This window comes from Boleophthalmus pectinirostris, unplaced genomic scaffold (genome assembly GCF_026225935.1).
Source record: "Boleophthalmus pectinirostris isolate CB_2022bp ecotype Guang Dong unplaced genomic scaffold, ASM2622593v1 HiC_scaffold_18, whole genome shotgun sequence".
Taxonomy (NCBI): domain Eukaryota; kingdom Metazoa; phylum Chordata; class Actinopteri; order Gobiiformes; family Gobiidae; genus Boleophthalmus; species Boleophthalmus pectinirostris.
Window position 1 is genome coordinate 41618479 of NW_026571133.1, and position 27815 is coordinate 41646293.

A 27815-nucleotide genomic window follows, 5' to 3' on the forward strand; every position below is an offset into this window, starting at 1 on the left:
TGTCTATAAGGCTCTGGCAGAAAAATCACTTTTTCTTAAATAACTTTAAAAATAATGATTTTTTTTTTTTTATTTGTTGTTGTTGTTTCAGAAACTAATGATAGAGACATAACTGGTAGCAAATGATACACAACGTAAACATTTATATTCAACTTCCATTGATATTATAGGGCTAAATTAATTATTTTTGACATTAAAGAAAAACAGATTTTTCAGCTCAGATTTCAGACTTCTGCAGACATTAAACTTCAGAGGCTTGGTGGACCTAGTAAACATCAATAAAATTTCATGAAATTTCTCATGGAATTTTACTTTGGCAAGTGAAAAAAATTTATACTAGGTACAGATTTTCCTATTTTTTTTTCAAAAAGTTGGACAAATGATGCACCCTACTATGTTTATAGTGTTTCCCAGGTACATTTGCAGGTTTCTGATTGAGTTTGTGTTGCCTTCTGTGGCCACTGCAAATTCAAGTACTATGTGACATCACACAAAACCGCCCTGATTACAGACAGGTGTTTCTGATACAAACAAACAACAGGCTGCAGGGGCAGAGTTTGAAGTGCGGATACTTGTTAGTGTGAGAATACCAGACCAATCACACTGTTCCTTATACCCCCAGACCCCGCCCCTCTTCCCTCCTCACACTCTCCTTAAGCAGCTCTATTTGAAATATGGCTGTGAGTGAAGTCCCGCTTTAACATTATCCATCTCTCCACCGAACTGCCGCTGTCAGCCAATCACAGTATGCTATTTTTGCCTCTCAACCAATCATGTCTCAAGTGGCTTTCATCACTAGTGTGTGTGTTTAAGTTTCCTTGTTAAAATGATGAACATACTCATCCTCTGGCCCCACATACTACAGCCTAAAGCACTAGTGTAGTATAAATAGGTATAAATATTTTTCACCTGAAACTAACTACTACTCGAGACCTCTGACAGGGTTGACGTATGTGTGGACAGGGTTGACCAAAAACAGTTATAGTTTATGTTACAGGTCGAGAGCAGGAGCAGACACAGACAGATAATAATGTGCAGATGCTTTGTGGGAAGTCGCACCTCTGCTACTATATCTCCATTCTCTGCATGGACCTGTGCGATGGCCCCCAGGTCCCGGATCACACTGAACACCTCGTACACCTGCACAAACACACGGGACATAGAGGTTCATTTCATTGTATTTGTTAAGGCTTTTCTCATGGTTCTGTTGATAATATCATACAGTTAAAGTGGTCACCTGAGAGTCTGAGAGCTGGAAAAGATCCTTGTAAACCAGATACACCAAGAATGAGTTGACACCTGTCACAGAATATACACAAAGGAGTATCATAGTTTGTCCTGTTCAGTGTAATGTTTTGTAACCATACACTATTATACTATAGAACTGTTAATGCAATGTCACAACACATCATCTGACTGAAAACAATGGCCATGTTTACAATGTGCTCTTTTTTCCCTGAAAGCATATCTCACATGAAAAGGGATTGCAGTCATTTAACACTAACAAGGTTATGCGTGACAGAAAGTGTACAAGGCTGAGGTAAGAAGCCAGAAGCTAAGTAACAACAATTTGTGACAATTTGCAGTTTAACGTGTTTTTAAAGATAATTTATGAATAAAAAACACAGCAGTGTGGCATTTAGTCAAAAAAGACTCTATGCTGTAAAGTTTCTGGTTGGATCCGTGTCATCACTTAACAATCCCATAATGACAGAGCGATTTACTGACGTACAAGTGTCTTTATTCAGACACCTTAGCACTGGGTCATAACATGGAAATTATTTTCAGTTTTGCTTCATACAACTTTTCTAAGCGACCCATGTGTATGTCTGACAGTATTTTTCTAATTTCTTATTGCTATGTAGGGTTGTATCAAAATAGCAAAAGATATTTTCAAATCTGTCAATTGGACAAAGGTTTTAGAATGAAGACATTTCACATTTCTCATCTAAGCAGCATCTTCAGTCCAGCTGATACACACATGTATCAAATATGTTTTAAGATAAAAACATATTTGGGCAAAGAAACTTTTACATTTTATTGAACTATATTAAAATTAATTGGCATCAATTAATTTGACCTTCCCTTTTCTCTTCCCCATGGGTGTGTCACTGCATCATTTTCATCCATTTCCAGTCCAGTATAAAGGCATGTTGATCAGTTGACTAGCTTTAGCTAATTTTTACCTTTTTTGACTAATAAACTTTTTAGACTACAAGACACTGCTATACAAAAAAAGATACATGTATAATTAATTATTACTTCATATGGTTATTTTATCTTTCTTGTTTTATTGTTTTGAGACTACGGTGTATGTGGGATGTTGCAAAGGTTTAGAAAATCCTGTGTGGTCAGTAATGATTTGATTTGGTGAATACAGTAGATAATAAATAATTACCACCACACTGAATTCTTCTCTATTCAGCCCTATTGATGAAAGTCCAAATGAAACACTGATATTGCACTAAAGCACTCCCACATGTGAATTCTGCAGCAGTGTGGAGTGTGTGGGCTTTTACCATGATCCTTGACCAGAGTCTCCATCTCGTCCTGCAGGCCCCGGTGCCACTCGGTGATGTCCATGTGCAGAGAGTAGTCACAGCACGACTTACTGTCCGCCCACTCCCTCCACTGCTCAAACGACGACAGCAGAGAGGCCCCTGGCTCCGGAACCACATGGTCAACTGCACACAAGCACACAGCACATGGGTGGAAGGGGCTACAGCTGACAGCAGAGGGCGCTGTCGTCTGTTCTCTGAGCTTTCAATGTGGAAGAAGAGCCCATATGTGGTTGGTTTAAATCATTTTGCATTAAACATAAGATCATTCCTAATTTTGTTAAGACAGTGACACAAAAAATACAGGTCATCTCTGTGTTAATAAATAAATATAATAAATAAATAAAGATATAAGATAAAGAATTGGAAACACAAAAAAAAAAAATCATAAAAAGTCAAAATTAAGACAATTTAAGGCAATTCATCAAAGTGTGGGGAGGTAAATCCTTAAATATTAGATCAACAACAAGGTTTAAAGTGAAGACATGGGCTCATTTGATTTAAGGTTTTGGTAAAGGCTAGGCAAATATGGCTGAGGTTAGTGTTAAGACAAATACCATTTCTATGCAGTACTGCGGGAACTCACTGCCAACTCAGTCCTTGTTATCTTGGCCCAAGTCATCCGAGGTATAATACTCCCTACAATGGAAGCATAGTCAGACTGCACTGCACTAAACTGGAATGGACAACTCTATTGCAATGTCTCAAGGGTTCATGTCTCTGGGTGCCGCACTGACGCTTGAAAACACACCGCAGAAAGAGAATGGCCCAGACACATGTTCACCAAAGATTTTGCAGGTAAACTGCAACGTCTGAAGGCAGCTTTAGTCAACCAAAATTTGTATTTATCAATTAATTGTTTTATATAGATGATAAGGATTTATATGGGGCAACAGCAGAAAGGAGAAGTGAGTGAGTGAGTGAGTTAAAGATTTGTTATTTATAGGTAAAAAGACTTTCTGAATACAGGTTCTTTTTAAAAGCATCCAAACAAAACATGTCAAGGTATGTGTAAACAAAACTCTGATCTGTTAAAACAACCTTTATTTGGAAATAAACTTCAGTGTTCTCTTGTCTTCAACTGTCGGGTGACTACCATTTATTCTGCAGCAGTTCAAGTCAGTATGTGCAGTGGAGCCAGAAAGGGAGGGTCTGCTGACTCAGGCCACACACAGCCTACTGCAGGAGGGACGGGGGGCACTTCATTTGGCTCCTGTGACTCCAACATGACCTAAGCGCAGTGTCATGGAGCTCATTTAATACAACATGTGCTTTGAATCTCATCTCTGACAAATGACATGGAAACTTTGACTAAAACAGTGCTAGTTAAAGATACACTATATTACATTTCTGGTCACAAACTTGTCTCCATGGAGATGTTACTGCTTTGCCTGGAATGTTCCACCATATGGCATAAAACCCACCTATCAATCATTCGTATAATTTTGGGTGCATCTGTTGGTCAAAAATAACTACAGTACATATTCTTACAGCACCAGGGTCACCTCTCCACAGATGTGACCTGTAACTTAGTCTGGTGTCATTCTCGGGAGCATTCTAGATGGATGGGGTGGAGTCACAAAAGTTACATAGGTTCATTTAGATCTAAATCTAGTACATGTGCGGACAATCCAGTTACACTAGATTTAATGCTATGATTGATTCCTTTAGGTATCATCATTTCCAGACTATTGAGCGCACCTGAATATAAGCCACATCAACTACATTTTCTATAAGCTGCAGGTGTCCACGTTGTAACTTAAGATAGTTACACAGAAAGATGGTACATAGAAAGATTTTTTTTACTTTCAATTAAATGCTTTACATTACAATTACGTGCTTTTTCCGAACAAAGTCTGTAACATGGCAGTACAGCGACAGTATCACGTCAAGATAATCAGACTACGTCAATTGACACTCTACTGCACACGTCTCCTGCAGAAAGAGTTTATGTCCTGTCTGTAACATGTCAGTGTCTTGGAGGATTTCAGATTTCAGACACTCCTGGGGGCGGGGGGATAGGTGTATCAATCAGGTATGAGTGGATGTCCGACTGCTGAAGTTTGAGACATTTCTTCTCATCATTTACGTACTCACCTGCATTTAATGCATACAAGGTCATTAAGACATATCCCCCTCACTAATGGTCATTTAGCATCATAACTTCTTTTATCACACGGGGATAAACTGTTTTAGTGCTGACAACAGCACTAGCTAACGTTGCAACTTCTTGTTCATGTTTAACATCATGACAGTGGTGCTTTCTGCACTCAGGCTGCACGTGCATTCACTGGGTTGATAAATATTCCATCCATACATTCATCATATCGTTCTATAAACCGCAGGGTTCAAAGTGTGAGAAAAAAGTAAAGGCTTATAGCCTGGAAATTACAGTAACTGTACACAAATAATAAATCGATAAAGACTAAAGACATGTCCTGTCGATCGATTAGACACCTAATAAGGGGGTGTGTCAAAACGGCAACACTGTTACTTATCTCTATATATCTGACCCAAACTGCACTCACAAGACTACACCGGCAAGGGAGTTCATGCTATGGTACTAGGAAACAATATAAAGACAGATTAAATGTGTGAACGTGTGAGTTTAATCTTCAAAGAGGTTCAAATAAAGATTTTAACAGACCAGTGCGTTGTTTACACATACCTTGACATGTTTTGTTCTTTATTTGGAAATTAGTTTAATCTGTCTTTTTACCTATTATTACCAATCAGTACCAAATGTTCAGCTAACTCACTCACTTTGTCTTTTTGCTGTTGTCCCATATAAACCCTTATCATCTATATAAAATAAGTAGTCGACAAATAAAAATTTTGGTGGATTAAAGCAGCCGTCAGACATTAGAGTTTAAATGAAAAGACTATTCAGTCAGTACGACACAAATCTGGCACCGATCTTCTAAGATTGCCTCGGCACTGTGCAAGTCATTGTCTCATGTTTTCAAATATGATAAAGATAGTGTGAATCCGTGTTTGCATGTAATCACTTTAGTAGCTTAACGTCTTGGAACCCCTGGTATGGTATTTTAGGCTGACCAGCACAGATTGACAGCAATTAACTTGTTTCCATGGGTGTGCTCCGCTCCAATGCTCTCAGGTCCAATGCTTTCACGACTTGGCTCTGGCCTGGTCCTGACTCAGTCCTCAGCAGATGGATGCTTTAGATTTGGCTCACTTCCTGCTCTTGTTTAAACCAGTAGAATTAGACCTACTCAGCTCTGAAGAGTCCCTCATCATTCTGTCAAATAGTAGGATTTGCTCGAGTGCACAGAGTTTTACAATACTGAGCCCCATCATGTTAATACTAGACCAAAACCTGAGCCAAACTTGGATCATAGACTGTAAATAAATGAACATAGCTAACCCACAAGACGCTACGTTCCATATAGGACGTGAGCAGAGGCATGAGCATGTGGTTCTTTAGGGGTCTGGCTCCAATTCACTTTCAAAACCATCACCCCTCTCTCTATAACTGCTGCTGTCAGGCTCGTCATTTAGGTCGTAAAATGGTTGTATTCATCAGCTCTGCATGATCCTGGTGTTTACTTTGCTGTTTTGTCTCTAAATCAAGATATAAACATTAATAACAGACAACTCAGGTGCCTTCTTTCCCAGAAGTCACTGCCTCTAGTATTAGCAACAGGGTGATTGACAGTTTCGTTGCTAAGCACCCGGTCACTGCTACACCAGCATTGGGTGCAGAACGGGGCGTAACATTCAACACGCTTGCTCTTAATTGGCTCTTTGGTTGCACACACAGATTTCTAAATATGGTTTGTGTTCTAGTCTTGTCAGATCTCTAAATACTGCGTTTAGACTCACTGATCATGGTGGTGCCTCCTGCTAGTGCCGCCTTGGTTCCTTGGTAGAAGTCATCTGCTGAGGTCATGCCTCTGTCGGGCATCTGGAAGCGGGTGTGCACGTCGATGCCTCCGGGCATCAGCATGCGCCCGTGAGCGTCGATGGTCTTCACCCCTCCTGGTACTATCAGGTTTTCTCCAATTTGTCTGAGAGAAAACAGGAATTGTGATTAATGTCAATGTTTAAAGACATAATAATATATGTTTTAAAAGGTTAAAAAATATATCACTGTAAAATAAAGGAATTACATTTTAGGAATGATACAGTGTGGATTTTTTTGAGCCGATACTAACTTTTTAGATTATAGCAAATGTCACATATGAACTTCTCTCTGTACGTATTTTATCTGAGATGTATAATACAAGAATTTGCTTGTGTAAAACGCTTACTAAAAAACTTTTATGTGTATTGGTCTTCCTCTTCTATGTCCATTTTTACTCACTAATCTGTTCATAAAAACAAATATGATACATTGAGAACAAAACTGAGAATAATACTGAATCCGAATTATAAAAACAATCCTTTTTAATCAAAGTAAAAAAATGAAAATGCAAAATAAAATAACTATGTGACATGCATATCTCTTAACCATATCAATGTTGTGGTCATGCTAAATAACACAAATAAAATTAAGCTAACATTGGCCGCTTAATCGTAATTAGCATTAGCATTTCCAAAACCCTTTAAGTAGTTATAAATGTATCCTACAATGAAGAATGAGTTTTAAGACCATCCACACGCACAAACAGTTTGAAAGGTTTAATTTCATAAAGCATGGTTATTCAGACAGTGAAAAAACAATTGGAGCCGATTTATTTATTAGTGATTTTAAACGTAACACTCACTTAATGACTCCATCCTCCATGTAAATGTCAGCGCAGAACGACTGGTCATCATTCACGATCTTGGCCCCTTTGATCAGAAGACGATCGCTCTGAAAGACAATGAACAAAGCCTTTAGCAACACTCACTGTTCAAAGGTGAGCTTTTGCCACGCCGCCTTTTTAGTCAACTTAAGAATCGGCAGGACATGTCTTAAGTTGTCCAAGAATTTCTACAGCCCTGCTACTTTGATTTGATTACATTTAGATGATAGATAAAATTGTCTAGTGCAGGAGGCAGAGGCAGACTGAACAGTGAACCTGTACTGTTCTCAGGCTTTATGGATGATGAGAAACACATGGCCGCTCTGGCAGACTTTCACAAACAGATGAGTTCAGTTACATGTAATGTTTGGAGCGGCCTTTGGTTTCGATGATGGTTGTGTTTGGAAAGCACAGAAGGGATATTAGAAAAGAAATGTGAGGTGATTTTGTTGTGTTAGACTCAACAACTATACACTATTAGACAGGCATACTATTAAGTGGAGCTGTGTGGGTGTCAACCGCTGTATTAACGTCTACTGCAGTAGTTCTGTGAGTGAATGATCATTTTAGTACAGGAGCAGTAACCGGCCTTATGACGTAATTAGTCACATTTAAGGCGGCACAGTAATCACTAAGCTTTTTTAATTGCTAGCAACTAATGCTATATCCATTTAAAGGGATAGTCCGGAATTTTGGACATAGGACCTTCATTTCCTAGTGTTGGAGACATATGGACACACTTTTTAAAATATTCCATCCAGTCCTTGTATTTGCAGAGGTCGCTGGTGCTAGGCTAGTGCATGTCAATGGCCATAGTTAGCCTTCCACTAAAAACAGTTTTACCCACTCCACAAAACACCCGAAGCAAATCTATGCTAGATCTGTGGAGAGGCAACACCCATAATGACATAATTGCTTGATGGATATGTTAAATGCCATATTGTGGAACATTCCTGGCAAAGCAAAAACATTTCCTTTGAGACAAGCAGTTGGTGGACCTTTTTTAAATTTTCTGTGATGGAGCACCACATCAGTATTGGATTAATTAAAGCTGCTCTGTGAAACTTTGCTTGGGTTAGGGTTGCTAGGAATGTTCCAAAATATAGCATTAAACATATTTATCAACTATTTATTCAATCACGTGTTTTCATACACATTCTTCCTGTAGGGTGGGCTTGCCTCTCCACAGATCTAACCCATAGCATGGCCTGGTGGCATAACCAGCATCCATGGAGAAGTTGAATCCACTAATGAATGACTATGGAACATTCTCGCAAAGCAATAACCTATTTATTATGGAGACAAACAGATACCAGAAAAATGACACAGTGCACCTTTAAAGGGACAGTTTGGAATTTTGGACATAGGACCTCATTTCCTAGTTAGTCAGAGTGTTGGAGACGTGTGGAGACACTTTTTAAAATATTCTATCCAGTCCTTGTATTTGCAGAGGTTGCTGGTGCTAGGCTAGTGCATGTCAATGGCCACAGTTAGCCTGCCACTAAAAACAGTCTTACCCACTCCACAAAACACCCGAAGCAAATCTATGCTAGATCTGTGGAGAGGCAACACCCATAATGACATAATTGCTTGATGGATATGTTAAATGCCATATTGTGGAACATTCCTGGCAAAGCAAAAACATTTCCTTTGAGACAAGCAGTTGGTGGACCTTTTTTAAATTTTCTGTGATGGAGCACCACATCAGTATTGGATTAATTAAAGCTGCTCTGTGAAACTTTGCTTGGGTTAGGGTTGCTAGGAATGTTCCAAAATATAGCATTAAACATATTTATCAACTATTTATTCAATCACGTGTTTTCATACACATTCTTCCTGTAGGGTGGGCTTGCCTCTCCACAGATCTAACCCATAGCATGGCCTGGTGGCATAACCAGCATCCATGGAGAAGTTGAATCCACTAATGAATGACTATGGAACATTCTCGCAAAGCAATAACCTATTTATTATGGAGACAAACAGATACCAGAAAAATGACACAGTGCACCTTTAAAGGGACAGTTTGGAATTTTGGACATAGGACCTCATTTCCTAGTTAGTCAGAGTGTTGGAGACGTGTGGAGACACTTTTTAAAATATTCTATCCAGTCCTTGTATTTGCAGAGGTTGCTGGTGCTAGGCTAGTGCATGTCAATGGCCACAGTTAGCCTGCCACTAAAAACAGTCTTACCCACTCCACAAAACACCCGAAGCAAATCTATTATTACACCAGACTGTCCATGTGAATGTTTGTGTTGATAGAATCATGTTTGAAGTAAAACTAACCTTGGCATGAATCGTTGCATATTTCCTCATATATCAGTCCGCCGCTGCCAAGCTTTCTATCAGGAATTACAACTGACTACGGCTGCTCAGACATAAATCCTTCAAGCGCAAGGTTGGTTTTACTTCAAACATTATTCTATCAACACAGACATTTACATGGACAGTCTTGTGTAATAATAGATTTGCTTCGGGTGTTTTGTGGAGTGGGTAAGACTGTTTTTAGTGTCAAGGCTAACTATGGCCATTGACATGCACTAGCCTAGCACCAGCGGCCTCTGCAAATACAAGGACTGGATGGAATAAAAAAAAGTGTCTCCACATGTCTCCAACACTCCGGCTAACTAGGAAATGGGGTCCTATGTCCAAAATTCCAAACTGTCCCTTTAAAGGTGCACTGTGTCACTTTTCTGGTATCTGCTTGTCTCCATAATAAATGTCACTGCTTTGCCAGAATGTTCCAAAGTCATTCATTAGTGGATTCAACTTCTCAGTGGATGCTGGTTATGCCACCAGACCATGTTATGGGTTAGAACTGTGGAGAGGCAAGCCCACCCTAAAGTAAGAATGTGTATGTTTTTCAATGTATTTTTGAGCAATAAAAACACATGTGATTGAATAAATAGTTGATAAATATGGTTAATGCTATACTTGGGAACATTCCTAGCAACCCTAACCCAAGCAAAGTTGCACAGAGCAGCTTTAATTAATCCAATATTGTTGTGGTGCTCTATCACAGAAAATTTAAAAAAGGTCCACCAACTGCTTGTCTCCATGGAGATGTTTTTGCTTAGTCAGGAATGTTCCACAGTATGGCATTTAACATCTATCAAGCAATTATGTCATTATGGGTGTTTCTTCTCTGGGGATCTAGCATCTGGTGGAGTCTCCATGGAAATGGATAAGTTTAATGCCATTGTGTGGAACATTCTAAGCAATTACACAATTAATTTAATGTTGGTTCTAGTTTAATCTTAGATTGTTTGTTGAAAATTACATTCTTTCATTGCCAATAAAGACTGTTTTTTTAATTGAGAATTGAGCATTTTCCTTTGTAACTAAATTGTTCCGATTTTTTTATACGTTGTGTGATATGTGGTCATTTGAGCCTTTACTAGTTTTTTATAAACATAAAACAGTGCGACATTGTGCAGGTTTGGCCATGAACTAAGATGCTTAAAAAGAGCTGGAATGGGAAATGCCTCAGATTTTTCCGCCATGTTTGGGAAAGATAAGCAGCAGCACTCGGCCCGTTTCACAGACGCTGAAACATTAGCAGGCCTTCATGAATTCAATTACAGAACAATGAGAGTCCTCCTCCTTCACCCCAAATCCCCTCAGACAGACAGGACTAAGCACCAATCAGAACTGTGTAATCAATCACTCACAGAAAGAGAGAGAGAGGAGGAGTCTGTCTCCCACTGCACCCTGCTGTCTCCCAGTGCACCCCACCCCTCACCCCCTCAGTGGGGACAGAGCCGACTTCACAGAGGGTGTGGCAGATCTGGTCACAAGTCTGGGCGTCTTACAGACAAAGGGGGCTCTGTTTAGACTGATGGCTGCTTTAGACCAAAACACAGTCCACGGCTGTCACCAGGAGCCCCTCCCTCCTGCCTCACTTACTACTGTACTGGATTGGATTAGACAGAGTTATGGCATAAGGGATATGGTTCCAGTAACCTGATGTACCCTCACACATGACAAAGCGTGGTTTACAGAATGATCAATTTCCCAGTCAAAAGAGCTCTTTTACTAAGAAACTGTAAAACAACTCAAAACGTGTACCTGTTTTTTAATGTGTCATTCTATTTACATTCCTCCGACTATTATTTAGTCGGTGTTTCAGGCTGAGTAAATGACCAAAAGATTTGATCCATAAAACCATTTTTTTACTCAAGAGTCAACTCAAAGCAGGCATGGACCTGAACTATCAATCAGCAAGCTCGGCTGTGCATCTACAGCCAATCTGATGGCTTCTTGCGCTGCTGCTGTGCTGTTGACATGCACTTTGTGCTAAAAGTTACTTTGGGTCAAAGTGTTGCGGACCACAAGTGCTGTGACTGGTCCATGAAATCTTTATGGACAGCAACTGGAACTTGCCTTGGAAACACAATCATCTGGTACAAACAAACTCCTGAGCCGACAAATGCAACAGTAAATTACCCTAATAAATAAACAGTTAGGACACCAGCTGAACACAGCTCCAAGTATACACCAGCTGTAACGCCACAGGGCACTTTGTACACACCTTTGTCCAGACTGTTGGAGCAGGATGTGTGGCTTTAAACTCCACACAGAAAGAACATGGATCAGACTTTGCCAGCATGATGCAGGGTCAACACTGACAGATCAACCACATCCAGAACTATACACAATCTAAATGCCTTTTTACCAAAACAAAAACACTGACAACTGCAGAGAAACCTTCTTATGCAGTTATAATCCTTTATGTACACTCTCTGTTTATCTGTTACTATTCACTACCATTTTGGGGCTTTCCAGGATAAAAGGTGGATGTGATCCCAGCCTTTTATGGATGGCTTCCACGGTTGTGTCATGAAAAGTAGTTTTAGTGTGAGTCTGCTGACAGCCGCAGCTCCAGGCAATAACACAATCCTGACATACTGCAGCCAGCCATTTCCTGTGCGGCCTTTTGTAATGACCTATTTTTAAAACGGTGATAGGCTCACACACACGTTACAGTGCTGACCACACCGTTTGAGAAATGCTTTGCAGTTGTCATCTGAAGGAGTGCCTGGCCTGATGTTATGGCGGGGTCTAGAGGCTACCCCCGAACTCATCCAACAACTGCCCTAAACATGCCCTTCACTACAGGAGAGTGTCCACGCTGTCATTCTCACATTACCACAGCAGGGCGCCACCAGCTCAGCACAAGGCTCTTACAGTAACAATTAAACCAATGTAAAAGTCAAACAGAGTTTGGATCATAAGGAGAGATCATCTGACAATGACAATATGATACTGTAAAATGAACTGATTAACACAAAAGAAGAGATCCTGCATTTAACAAGTCAGCATCATGCCCAGCCTCCTGTTGGGGGCACATCCTGAGAGATAGTGAGAAACTCAAGTCACCAGCAGGAGCCTTGGGTAGAGCCTCTGCTTCTCAAAATCTAGAAGAGCCAGCTGAGGTGACTCTGGCTTGTATGAACTAGCTTCTGGATGCCTCTTTTGGGAAGGGTGCAGGGCATTTCCCACTTGTAGGAGGCAGTGTGAGATGTGAGGACATCTCTGCTGAAACTGCCGCTCCTTCCGTCAAGCCTCCAGAGCTACAGTATCTTAGATAAGATAAATAGAAAATAGATATTTAGATGAACAATATATCAAATTGCTGAAGTGGAATAGTAGAAAAAAACATTCCTTGCTCTTTTGAGTGCAGTCAACTTCTAGAACAATTGAATCATGCAGTTGTAAAGAGTTGTAAATAGTTAACTGTTACATATTCACGGTGTATTTTCCATTGGCCAGTGTCTCTTTGTCCATACCGTTTCTTATCTGAGCACACGGTTACAGAACGTACACAGTGGTCATGCTGGATCTGAACTTGTGTAACTGAGTGTGGGTAGGTATTTCTCACATTGTGGGGTCCATCTGTGCATGTGTTCGTGTCTGTACATTGTGCAGAGGCTGAACATTGAGTCTGCTTGTTCTGGAGCACAGCCAGACTCTAGACATGATCCTGACCTCTGCTCCATGGGAACGCTCACAAACAGGAAGTGGGCAGCAGTTAGCTCATCCCATCTGAAAAACATGGGCTAAGCTCTGGTGATGTGAGCAGAGAAGAGCAAAGAGAATTGATTTTCTGCAGCTGATACCTACTGTGATAACATACCTCTGATGTTCAGGTGAGACAGGCATGTAAGAAAGTCGCGTGTTATCTGATCAAAACTGAACATGTTTACATCATTTACAGTGTACTATTTAGTCCTTCAGATTCTGCAAAAATCATATACAAATATTTTAAATGACTTATATTTTCTCTTCATGATTTATGTGGACTTTGAAATGCCTCTCAGAAGATTCTGATTGTTCTGAGGAATCAAACTTCACAGTAATTGGCTGTGTAAGGTAAGTACGTAATCACACATAGCAGGTTGTGTTAATACCATGTATGTACTTTTTAAATGCAGCACTGGACTCTAACCTTAATAAGTTTCCACTATATGCCTTTTCCATAAACTAGATATCCTTTTGCTATAATTCAAATATTTATTAGTTTTGCTTCCTGGCAATTATCAAAGAATGTTTGGTTTTGTTGACTGGGTCAAACTCATATCTCATCTTGTTCCCCATTCATTCCAATTATCTGTGCACTCTTTTATATAATCTCCTGCTGCAAAATAGAACTCAAGAAGGCATTTTGTCTCCGAGGTCTTTTTCACTTTTCTCCAAGCTAAAGGGAATTTCCATAACAGCACTGTTTGATGTGAGTATATAGCAGCATTAAACAGAAAAGTATGCAATAATCTCTATCATGCTTTGATATATAGCTATCCACCTTATTCTGGAAGTTGCTGTGGGCACCATCATCAATCGGGTTGTATTATTTTGTATGGGGCTGATCCTCAAAGGAAATAAGTTCAATATGGACTATAAAGCCGTTCTAGAGCCTCCAGGGAACGAGTGCAGTGTGACTTGTTGGTGCACATGAACATTTAACATTTTACACAAACGAACCAACTTTATGTAATATATAAGATGCAAAATGTTTCCCAAATACTCCACTGAACGAGATTTTTGTTATGAGTGTTTAGAGATAAAAGTGGGCGGGACAGAATAAGATGGATATTGTGCAAACTTCTGACTCTAAAATCTTTGCAACCTCAGTGACAACTATTTTCACAAGTATGCCATTTATATTTAGTTTAAAGGCACTGTACCTGATTTTTACTGGTTTAAACTTGAAAAAATAAGTAAATTTTAAACTGTTTGCAGCTTATTCCTGACTTACTTTATGCATTCATAGCGTCCTCATTATTCACCGTGATGAGTCTATAATAAGAGCTTATCATCATAACTCGCAGAGATCTGTGCAGTTTTGCAAATAACAGCTAATATGCTAACGTGCCCTTCCTGACTTAGACAATGAAACACTAATTAGTCTGATTCGATGCAGGCGGCAGGCAGAGAACATATTCAGACCTTATAGAATAAATGAGACAATTTTTGCTCAAATACATAACCAGATATAAAGCCTTTAAGCTCACAATTATATAACATATTACAAACAACGACACCAACAAATAATGCATGTCACCTTTTCGCTCAGGAATGTGGGGAAAGCTGATAATATCCCGTAGTATAGACAGAAGTTGTGTTTGTGTGAACTGTTGAACTTGGCATGAATGGGCAGCAGAACAAAGCAGCACTGTCGGCTCCAACCACACCGCTTCCTCTCATATTTGCAAAGACGAGCTACAGTATGTTCTCTCGGTGATGACAACTATAGAAACAGCTCAGAGTCGTATTTGGAAGCCCGGGCCGTGATCGTCATTATGGACTGGGTCGACTAGAGGGCTCATATAACAAGAATGATGTTGTATGCGTAAACCTACAGTTAATGAGGTTTCCAGAATATTTTCCATTTGAACAAAATAACAGTGTTTCCAGGTAACAATTTAAGTCTCATTACGCCTCATTGTATCCCTGTCTCAGCTTGTATGGAAGTGTTATTTTTATGAATGAAGAGGGGAAAATGTAATGGGTGTAACAAAATAGAAAAATAACATGGGAATTTAGTCAGTAAAAGGATACGGTTTTGAGCAGTGTTCAGACTTTGGAGGCAGAAATTGGGACTCACATTTCATGTTTTTGTTACATGAAATGAATATTGAAATAAATTTGTATTTGTTTTTAATAAAATTGGCATTGATCAATATAAAAATACCTTACCTATAAATGTAAAAATGGATATAATGACATCTGTTAAAACAAAATAAATCTGGCTAGATAATATTAATATTCAAAGGTAGCTGGCGCCACATAAGTGCCTCCGCTCAGTTTCATTTCTCTCCAGTGACAAGGTAAGGAACCAGAATACACTAAACGGTTTGCAAGAACCCCGGATGTGCGAGTCCAGGCACCAGCCAATCAGCGAAGAGCCAGACATTCTGTGTTGGCAACGATTCCCGAGATCGAGGATTTAAAGCCGGAACAAAGAGAATGTTTCGTGAATTTAATCAAGGGGAAAGACGTTTTTTGCCTTCTTCTTACAAGATTTGAGAAAGTTTAATATACCAGTTAGTCCCATTAGCAGCGCATTACATATGTCACGACCAAATAGCAGCGACTGGTTAAATTTTAAAAAGTACTCGACTACCGTTAAGTAAATGAATTCTAATGCTGTGAGGTCAGACGGTTTCCACGAAGTGAAACCGGCTGATGAATTAGATTAATTAAAAGGTGCACTTTGTAACATTTTGGTTGGGGGTCTGTCACCTGCTTGTTTCTATGGATATGTCGTTGCTCTGCCTGGAATGTTCCACAGTATGACATTAAACAGCTCTACTTTACATTTATTCAGTTGCAGGTGGTTTTATAGATCAAAAATATCCCCCCAAAAAATAAATAAATAAAAAACTGGTATTCGGACTGTGAGCAGATTAGCCACTCCACAGATCTGACTTGTAACTTGGTCTGGCTTGGTCTCCGTGGGGACAGAAAGCCACATTGTGAAACATTCCCTACAAAGCAATAACATCTCCATTGAGAAAAGCATCTGACGTACTCTCCAACAAAACAGTTACACAATGCACCTTTAATGGTTGAGAAACATAATTGCGAGACTTGAACCGCAAATCTTCTGCTTACATGACGACTGTTCTACCACCTGAGCCACTGTCGGTCCCAAGGCGTCAGACAGTACGAGACTATGTACTACAGCAGATAATTGGGCTTGCTGTTATCCAGGGCGGAGTAATAATAGACCAATGGGCTATTTTTAACACTATTCGGTGTCAGTCACTTTTTCTTTGTCCTCTATCCGCTGCATTATTGTTATTTTTAGTGCTTTGTTGCTAATAATTTCTGCCTAAGCTCACTGTCGGGATGAGGCAATATTGACAAAAATGAAAATGACTGGATAATTCTCTTTTGAGTATGCTGATATAGTAAGAAAAGCGCTAAAACGTCTTAAAAACTTAACCTAGGAGACTAAACTATTTCATTTGATACGTTTTCCTAATTATACATACGCGTTTTTCATAACTTTCAGAGACAAAAGCAGAGTGTTGCAACTACAACTAGCATGCTAACGAGCACTTCCTGATTAATGGACACGTATTGAAACGCTTTGATTAGATGCAGATAATAAAGAGCTGCTTATACCCTACACTATATCTGTACAAATTTGGCTCAGACGCATTGGGAATAGGTTTTTATCAAAGATTACAAATTTGTTCCATTATTAATCAGCTTTTTTGCAGCATTTTGGTTTCGAATCACAGCGAGGCTCCAAACCCAGCCTTGAACTTAATGTAGTTCATTCATATTTAATGTGAGCGGCCTCCCAAGTCCATCTGCCGTGAAGTGGACGTCGGTGCCACGCCCTGAAATACTGGCAGGACAAATGAGAATGTATAACCACGTCTTATAATGGGCCTATAAATGTCATTATGGGAAAGATGTGAGCCAGGAAGCAGGAAGTGAGTGGGCTCTCAGCTGCACACGTTTACTTCTCATTTACACTGATCATATCCTCATTGTCATCTGCATGGAGCTAGTACAATTACGGAATACATTCAAGCATTTAAGCCCCGCGTTACTCATAAAATTTATTTATAAAACTGAGATGGCAAATCATTCATTCAAAACTAGAAAATGATTAAACAGTTAGGACCAAGACATAAATGATAACACATTTCAGTAATTACTAGGGCTGCAACTAACGATTATTTAATAAGTAGATAGATTACATTAGTTTTTTTTGGGTCAATCAGCTAGTCAAATGAACATTGTATACTGAGACTTTTTAAAGACCAACCAAATAAAGGTTAACGCTACTGAAGGCTTCTAAATATAGAATATTTATAAATAAAGTGTATTATTATTATTATTGTCTTTCTATGACCTCTTGTATAACACTGAGATTATATATTTTATTACTTCTTTTTCTGTTTTATTTTGGTTTGTACATATACATTTATAAAATTATGCCTTATTGGACACCTGTCTCTTGCTCCTTTTGGCTAATTATTTTGAATTTATTATTTATTATTACCATTTATATTTGTTACTCTTTGTTATTATATTATATTGTGATGTTTGAGCAACTGTGTCCAAATAATGTCCCTTGTGGATCAATAAAATTAGTCTAAGTCTAAGTATTATTGTGGTAAATCTGTAATTGTTTATTGTTTTTTGAAATATTGAATTAATAATGCTTCTGTCTTTGTTGTAATTGTGTAATCTGTATTTTCATATTTGTTTTAGAGTACGCTGTCAAACATATTGAAACTAGTATCGAAACTAGTATCAAAACTAGATACCCGTTTAAGCAGGTATTGATACAGAAAAAATAATCATAATAAATCACACAACTGGATCAAATTTGGCCCTTTCTGAACAGTGTAATTTTGAGTTTTATCAGAACTTATGTAAGATAACATGGTATAATAAACAAACAGTTTTATGTTGTGTTGAAAATTACAATATTGTCTTCAAGTTTGACATTTTAGTATTGTGACAACACTATATTAGGGTCTGTATAGCTGTATCTGTATATCTGCAGCCCTAATTCTTAGATATAAATATTGGAATATGTTTCAGTCATGATTATTTAATATTGTCATTGTCATTTCCAAAAGACTCTGCGACTCGATAATACTCCATCTTCAGGTCTAACAGTGTCTAACAGTTAACAGATAAATACATGTAAAGCAAAACCTAACTTCTGAGCAGTTAAATTGTCCTATATTGCACAAAACTTTACGCAATGTTATAGTTTGTTTTGTTTCATCCATACATCTCTGAGTAACCCTTTATTATAAGTCTGTCTACATCTACAAAGTTCAAAATGCGCTGTTCCACCTTGTGATGTCATGAAGCAGTAGTTTTCAAGTTAAAAGCTACCTTACCTTTTACCTTTTGTTCAGTAGAGATAAGAAATTCCATTGCAGAAATGACCGAAATGATTCTAGTGACAGTGTATGGAGTATAAAAACACAGTGGAGCACTTCTTGTATTACCACATGACATCACAAGTGAGGATTTGTGTGTTAAACATGCGTGAACGAAACAAAACACAACCCCGGGTATGTTTTGAGAATGAAACCACATTATAACATAAAACAGAAAATAGGGCTTTAAGCGTAAGTATGCAGTCATCGCTTTGAGATTTGACAGACAAAAAAAAACACCGTGCTAAGTCGTCTTGTTTAAACAATAGCCTGAGCTGCAGTGTAATTCTTTTTTAATGACAGGCTTTAATAAAGTAGTATTGTGCCTGGTGCCTGTGGGCAGATTCCTTCCTGCATAGGTCAAGAATAGGAAGTCAATCCTTTTAGGTGTGACATAATCAGAGTTTGGACTACAACTGCTCTAATCCTCTCATCTCTGGGCCAACTGCTGCAGACACTGTGTGGGAGGGGCCGCTGTCAGCAAGCACGCCGAGCACTCGCAATACTTTAAACATAATAAAACTGCAAATCACTTTGCAAGATAAACTATTAGCAGCCCTAGTAATAACTTATAGAAATTTATCCTCCGATCTGCAGTAGTCCATTCAGAAAATCCCAAATGGACAGTGAATTATCAACTTCTGGAATAATCAATCTGCAGCTTTTAGTAATTAAAATGGATGAGAAGCAAACAACCAATAGCTGCTATATTTTCCTTTTTTCCTTTTCAAGATATTCAGGAAAGCCTTTCCAACATGCTCACAAGAACGTACCACTTCTCCAAGCACAATGATCATTCTTACTTAGCAACGCAACAAGGACTCATTTTAATCAAAGACTCTTATTCAAGGAGAAAGACAGACACTTCTTATCCCCAGACAGTCACAAGACCTATATATTTCACTTTTAATAAAGATGAAGTGACATTTGCAAACATTAGAAAAAAACGGGACCTGACAGACTGTTCATCTGGAGTTATGTCAAACCCCTGAAGGCTATGATTGTCTGATTAAATGAGGACACATGCATCTGTACAGTATTTCACTGCACCGCCCTAATCTTTGTCTCCTCAATGTGGACAAAAAGACATTACAGAGTCTTATCCTTTTTACAGTTAATAGAACATCTTTTGAGCACATTTTGGCCATGCTTCCAACATTCCTGCTTGTGTAAGAGTCTAATAATGAAACTATTAAGGGTGGATGATATAATGGTGCTATGGTATCAGGGATATTAGAGGAAACTGGCTGCATCAGATGAGGCCAGTGAGTTCAAATTTGTGAAATTTACCAAAACTGATATTAAAATCCTGATATCAATAACCACAAATATAGGTTACCGGTCAATAAGACTGTTGTATGCATAAATATTAGTATTCTAACTTTTTTGTATGGTAAAAATTGGCAACTCAAAACTTAAAGTCTCAAGATGTCCAAATAATTTCCCTTGTGGATCAATAAAGTTTGTCTAAGTCTAAAATCTCAGGCTTACGGACTTTTTGTGAGATTCACAATGTCCATTATAACGAATGTATGTATATTGTGTTGAAAACAAACATTTGGCAGTACTTTCAGTTTTGTCATAAACTTCAAATTTCAATACTAAGAAATTCACTCTATACTCAATACCACAATAAAGATGAAAAAAGCTTACAAAATAATGAGGTGTTCTGGAAATTCATTCCAGTAAAGCTCAAAATCATATTAAAACTGTTCAGGAATGCTCAAATTTTGTCCTGTTACTGTATTTTTTTTTTTTTCAGTATCAATACTTTCTCAAATGAGTATCTAGTTTATTACAGAAACAGTTCAGTAGATATTATAATACTGATTAGTATCATGAGTTTTGATGCTACAATCAAAAACTGGGACATCCTCATTTTTTTGGTGGTTGGTAATAAAAAAAACTGTGAAACGAGCGCGTAATTAAGGAAAATAGTTATGCAGAGACCATTCATGACTGACATGTGAGTCAGTATAGTCACATTTTCTTTGTGTTTTGGTTGTTTTTAAGATGATTTTTTGTATTTTACCTACACAAATTACAATGTATGCCTCTCTTTACAGTTGGGAGGTATGAAACTGGTCAAAAATAGGGACACTTGGGACATTTCTTGTATAAAACTGGGACAAATTAATAGTTTTGGATAAATCTGCTTGGATATAGGGACACAGGGCTCAAAACTGGGACAGTCTTGGGTAAATAGGGAAGTCTGGTCACCCTAATATTATCGCAAGCCTGGTACACCCACATCCATCATGCAGCTATACAACCACACCAGAAAAATAGCAAGCTAACTACAATTTTCCTCCCTATTTAAATCACACCATGTCGCTCTAAAGATGTCGCCATGTCATCTAAAAACCCAGCATTTTGTCTTGCCTAACTACTTCTCCATCCGACCACAAAATTCCTACTAGCATTAGCCACAGCTCCTTCTTTTCACATGTTTCGCCAGCCTGATTTGGTCCAATTTAATCCATGCAAACCCAATTATCTGCTCTCTTCTGGGCAGTGACCTCTTTATTTCTTCTGCGGCATGCACACACATCCACATCCACCCATCCATCCATCCCGCCATCCCGCCGGCCTCTGTCCCTCCCCTCAGCTTAGCCAGAGAAACGTGCATTGGAACAGCAGCAGCAGCAGCCAGCTAGGTCCCCTCCCTTTCCACGCTCCCCTCCCTGTTCCATCCTCCCTGCCTCTCCCTGGATGAGCATAGTGGAATAAAACCGCTGCAACGTTCCATTACCGAGAACTGAAGATGCAACTAAAAAAGGAAAAGAAATATTATTATTTCATTGACAAAACTGCATGTGACACCAGTTGTTCAAAGCAATTCATTTCACAAACATTCACAAGAGCATTAATCAAACTGTTAATCAATGCATAATACTTACAAATTATTAGTCCGCCTGCAACAAAGCCTTTTATTTTGACTTCCCGGTTTCACAATAGGGTAAGTGCATTCTAATAGCCAGCCATTGATTGTACATAATGTGGTATTGGTGTTATTAGCGTTAATGGTAAAACTGGAACAGGAATGAACAAAAAAAAGCACGTTTAATTGATTTGGAAATGCAAAAATGTAGCGTTAATGCTAGTTCTGTGATTAGCATGTTCAGTTCTTTTCGTATTTTCGCGTTTTATTTGAGGAGCCGACAAGTGACAGCAGCCCACACCCCCTAAAGAAGACCGCTACACCGGTCTCAAGCTAAAAACGGACGCAGAAACGAACACGGTAAAGAAAAATGCACAAATAATCTCGGTTTGTCACCATTTTGTCAGAGAATGCAGCTTTTGGCGCGAAAACTAAGTCAAAAGTTAGGCGCGTGCATCATTTTAAAAGCAGAATCATGAGTTGCGTTAAAATAAATGGAAGATTACGGGTTTTTTGGCGTATTTGGATGAAAAAACAGGTTAGAAAAGACAAAAAAATAGCGTGTGATAATCCGTTAACGCTTCCATAAGGGGGTAAGCGCGTTTATAGTGAGAAATTCCCGTAAAATAAGCCAAAACTCACGGTAATGCGGGGTATGTTCTTCTTGCCCTGATATCCAGACATGTCGGCGGATGGAGAGGATTACTGCAGCCTGTTGGTTGTTAGTAGAGCTCAGCCCGGTTGCGGTTCGACTCAAAAAGCAGATCCCGGGGAAGGCTTGTGGATGTGAGACTCGGAGCCGGGCGTTGGAGCGAGGTAAGGGGTTGTATAGTGGCGGCAGTGGCAGCGGCAGCAGCCTCCCCGGTGTCCGATGCAGCAGAGAGCCGAGAGGAGACAGACACAAGAGGAGAGGAGAGGCAGGGCAGCCGGCGGAGGAGGAGGAGGAGGAGGTACCGCGATCCAGCTCCGGGAGAGGGGAAGCCAACGGGGCATGCGCAGAGCCTCGCCCTGCTACAGCCACTACTGCCTCTAGTCTGGTGCTTCATTCAACAAACCGCACAGGGCATGACTAGGGTGACCAGACGTCCCTTTTTACCCAGGACAGTCTCAGGTTTGATCCCTGTGTCCCCTGTCCCAGAAGATTTATACAAAATTAGGGATTTGTCCCAGTTTTATACAAGAAATGTCCCTTTTGACAAGTTTGATACCTGCCTAGGGTGTCAAGATGTTCATATTTACCCGGGACAGTCCCAGTTTTGAGCACTGTGTCCCCTGTCCAGTGATTTGTTCCAGTTTTATACACGAAATGTCCTTGGTGTCCCTATTTTTGACTTATTTGATCTAAACCAGATCTAAACAAGGACTAAACTAAGACTAAACCAGCACTACATCAACTCTAAACCAGGACTAAAGCAGGATTATCACACTTTTTGACTAATATTGATCTCCGCCAACAGTAAAGAGGAGAATATATTGTCATTTGTGTCCCCAAAATATGGAAAACCAAAACATTGCAGCAACAGAAGCCCCTCAGATTATGGCACAGTTTTATTTATACCAAACATCCCAACCTGGGTGTGTCCCAGTTTAGAATTTTGAAAATCTGGTCACCCTATACCTGCAAACAGTAAAGAGAGGCATAAATTGCCATTTGTTTGAGTAAAATACACAAAAGCTGCTGAAAAACAAGCAAACCACAAAGAAAATGTGACTATACTGACTCACAAGGTAGTCATAAATGGGCCGAGTGCAGAAAAATATTCTTTAATTACGCACTTGTTTCACAATTTTATTATTACCAACCACCACAAACCGAGGGAGTCCCAGTTTTTTATTTTGAAATCTGCTCACTCTAATCCTGCTCTTCTTCAACAACGCTTCCATTCTCAAAGATCTCTCCTTCTTCATTCAGACTCATCATTTTGGCCAAATATTATATACACAAAACAAAATGGACTCAAAATAAACCAAATATAAACCACTGTAATAACAAAATACAACAATATTTCGAGATAATAAAACAGATAAAAAGTAAAAAAGCTACTAAAACATGCAACATCTACAGGAAATATCTATAACGTAACAGTATCCGTCTGCCCTGTTTTTTATGTTGCACTTTTATTAGGTTTGGTTAAGTGTATTTGAGGGGGGGTTTGATGTCACCCTGTGTATTTTATGTGCTGTTTGTGTGGTTTGGATGTCTGTTTTATTGATTGTGTATTTGAGTATGTGAAATAAATTTTAAAAAATGACTCTGACACACACAGACATGATTCAAATATAAAAATAGAGGTTTTTAAATGCAGATGATTACCCGATTATTGTCCACTAGGCTACAAAGAAAGAGTTGTCAGTGGCATTACTTGAATACAAAGCCCACAACAGCAAATAGTCAATATTGAATCACCTCAGGGCAAGATAGATGCCTATAAAAAATATTTCGATTGAAGGTAAGTATATTATGAATACATTTCATTAAAGCAGGGTTATTACACTTCTGTGGGGTATTAACTATCAACACTTTTTATTGTTATCTAAAATGTTTAATTAGTGTCTCTGTTGTTTTTGAGGCTTTGAGATCTCCTCCCTTCAGAGCATTATCACAACACAATCAGCGTGCATCCCACTGGAGCTACTGCACATCACATCAGGTTTGTGAAGTTTTGTTTTGTGTCCTGCTCTTGTATATTTGTTTTATTTATGCTGTGTGGGAGCATAGATGATGTAGACATTGGACAGTCTTACAGCGAACCATAAGGAGGGTTTGAGTAGGGCGCGGGGTGATGGCAAGGTTACTCAAACATGCATGGATGACATCTAAAACCTCTTCAATCATGTTTTTGATGATGGAACGTTATAACATGGTAGAAAATCAATGTTGCATAATGATGATGCTGACAAACATAAACACAACTCAGCAGAGCGGCTACTATAAACTATGTCAAACACAACATCATTTTTATGCTTGTGTACTAATATCTTCTGCTGGCAACAACGGAAAGTGACACATTTTTAAAAGACAAACTAGCAGCATGGCCCTTGGTGCATAGTACATTGTCTCTAAACAGCTGACTTAGCATAACATGTTTTATTGCATGATTGATAAAAGCTACAGAGCACAGAATGTGGTAGATTTGAGAGGTGCAGAGTGGATCATGTTGCTGAAGCTGTGGATCAATATGAAACCTGAGAGTGGAGCTCACACCACCATTACAGCTTTTAACAGCAGCAACCCAAAAGTGTTTTTCAGACTCCTCCTCCGCCATGCCAGGCAATACCCAATTACACTACTGATTAGATTTACAATTTATATTTTAAACTACAAACTAATCTAAAAATCACATTTCAGAACATTTGTACAGATCTAAACTGCAGCAGCTTTTTATGTAGAATAGTGGAATATTTTGTCATTTGTAGAGGAAATTATGGTACTTCAAAAGTAGCAGCCTTTCTGATTGGCCAATTGTGCCCATCCATCGATTTCAGTTTGATTGTGATTAATCTAGCTGCACCTCAAAAACATGCAGTTATGTTGTTTATGCAAATACATACTTGGTTTCAACTCTCTACTCTCTAAACACATAAGTGTGAAGATGTCACATCTCAAAATGTGACTGCACAGCTCTCACTGGTTTGCATTAGTGAAATAAGATTGTGGATAAGTTTGTTTGGTGTATTAAATTCATACCATTTGGGAACAATTATCAATAACCCTAATAGCATATCAGCCCAAATATCGGCAGAGCATATCAGTTGATCTCCAATTGTGATTGCATTTCAGTTGCAATGTATTGTGAGAGATCTAATCTACTCCACTTACAAATGCTCGCAGCATGTGGACAATAGCTAAGCTGATATTTTTTAAACGCCAATTTTAAGTACAGTATGTCACCAAGTGGAGGTGGTACCTCACAAACATAACTCCATGGAAAGTGAAAACCATACTCTGGAATATTCTCCATATATAAATATGTTGTATGCCACACTGTGGAATATTATAGCTAAAGGAACATTTCCATGGAAACAAGCAGAAGGCCAAATAAGAATCAGTTTGTGGAGATGCAAGTCCACTCAGTAAGAAGAGTTTTCTTATGTTTTTCAGTGCTATAAACATAACCAAAATGAAAAACAAAAAAACATGTTTTTATTTTCATCTATTTTTTGGCTAAAATGTTACATAATGTGGCTTTAAAAATGTTGTTAAAGCTCCAAAAAGATGGTTTGATTTAGCCAAATGTAACTTCTCAATTGTAAATGTCTGTACTCAGCTCTTTTGTTTCCCACAGACTGACAGCACAATCCCGAGATGCAAGTCACTCCCCTGGATCAGCTCCACAGCATGCTCAGATTTACAACCCTCGTGAGACACTGAACGCACCGCTGCAGTGGCACTGGGGCAGGTTGTACAGTAGACTTATGGCAGGACAGTGAGGAGAAGGCTTTTGTTGCCTTCACTGACATATGTCGAGCCCAAGGACGCTCCATCTGGCTCTGGGCACGTCCTGCTCTATGAGCACTGATGGATGTATTGATCCTTAATTGTCATTGCCTCACTGGGGTCCACAGAGTTAATGCTTTTATGTGTCAATAGCAGCGCGCAGGGATGGGGGAGAATAGCACAGTACTTGAAAAGAAATAAATAATTATTTATTAAGAAATAAATAATTATATATATATATATATGAGTCTAGATTTCCTGAACATTAGGATTTGGAAATTAATCACATTTTTATTTTAAAAAGTACAGTGGCTTACAGAAAAACAAAAACATTGTAATACACTCACTGTAATCGTAAACTTGTAAACGTTTTGTCAGTACCTGTTTCTGATGATATAACAGCACTGTTGTGTTAAATGGAGCTGGGTGGAGACATTCCTCTGGAACAGAGGAGTTCCTCAAAGCATCACCCACATACAAATACCAAAACACCAATCGTGAAGTGTCCTAAAATATTGTACAAAATGGAACAGTTTGAATAGTTTATGAGTGTTGAATATTACATGAAGTCTGGCCCAGTGACCCACTGCAAGAGGGTGAATGATTTTAGTCTCATGAAGAGAATAATAGTCAGATGTTTCACATTGAACTGATATAGTCTCTTGTAGTTATTTTTGAAACAATAAGTAGATGTATGTTTTTTTAAGTACTTCATCTTATATACCAGTACAGTTGCAGGTTCAATTCCTTCAGGATATTGTGATTTTGTGTTTAGGTGGGTTCTCTCTCCTGTTTTACTCATCAACCCAAACATTCACAGTAGACTCTTTCAGCTAAGCCTACACCTTCTTACTAGACCAGGATTCCAGCTCAGTCCCAGAGGGACTATAATGCAATTGAAATAAAGATTCATCATGTCTTTTCTAACTGGCAATGTAATAGAAAAGCCTGTATAAAATTATGACACAATTTTACATTAGGCCTATTTATTTCTAAAAACAATCAGCCCAAAATGTCAAAATAACAAAGAGGATTTTATAAGCCTAGCCAGTAGGCTGCATCATGACTAATAATACCTTACCACATGCAGTCACACCAAAAACCAGCCTAGTGTTTCCTTGCACTAAACCTGGACTGTCACCATGGAAACCAAACAGTACGACCAAATTTTACGACAAAAATGGAGCCGAGCAGCCACGCCCTCTGACTATGCCACTCTTCTCTATTACATCACGCTGCATCATGGGAAATGTAGGCGATACAACTTCTGTCAAACTCATAAATCACTGGCAAGCCCACACAGACGGCAGCACAGCCTACACGTAACTAGAAATATAAAACAGTCTATATATTACCTTTTGGTCCAAATTTTGCAGGGCTTCTTTGCCCGTGCTCTGCCTGATCTCCACCTTCTTGGGCTGGGAGGTCTCCGTTTGCCGGTCAGTCCCACGCCCCTCGTTGCGCCCACGTCCCCGGCACGCATCCAAGCCCATACCCGCTCCCCCGGCTCCGTCCACGGGGCAGAAAACGCCGCAGAACTGCCCCTGCCTGGTCATGGGTGGGCTGAGGGATGCCACTTCCCCGTAACGAGACATATTGCTTCTCGGGGGATGCTAGAAGGAGAAGACTCTGGGAGTGGAGCAGCGGTGGGTGCTAAGGTGCCGTGGCGTGCGTCTCGTGCGTCTTGCCGTGGAGAGTGGACAGACACCGCCTTTTGTTTGGTGCGATAAGGGACCGTGCGCTACTGTACATCCAACTGCAGAAACGAGC

General features: G+C 39.2%; 1 protein-coding gene across 2 annotated transcripts in view; it reads right to left on the minus strand.

Annotated features, from left to right (window-relative positions):
• dpysl2b (dihydropyrimidinase like 2b) overlaps positions 1-27493 on the minus strand; it is a 42093-nt gene extending 14600 nt beyond the window's left edge. The window contains exons 1-6 of one of the 2 annotated variants that reach the window (XM_055154015.1): positions 27401-27493; positions 7286-7374; positions 6402-6586; positions 2520-2684; positions 1238-1299; positions 1060-1140 (exon numbers count right to left, since the gene is read on the minus strand). In XM_055154015.1, the coding sequence (XP_055009990.1) occupies positions 1060-1140; positions 1238-1299; positions 2520-2684; positions 6402-6586; positions 7286-7305 (513 nt within the window). In that variant the 5' untranslated portion in view covers positions 7306-7374; positions 27401-27493. Of the gene's footprint in view, positions 1-1059; positions 1141-1237; positions 1300-2519; positions 2685-6401; positions 6587-7285; positions 7375-22249; positions 22490-27400 lie in introns of those variants that run through there. The other variant, XM_020919263.2, reaches the window with a different exon arrangement.
• Positions 27494-27815: the final 322 nt, after the last annotated feature.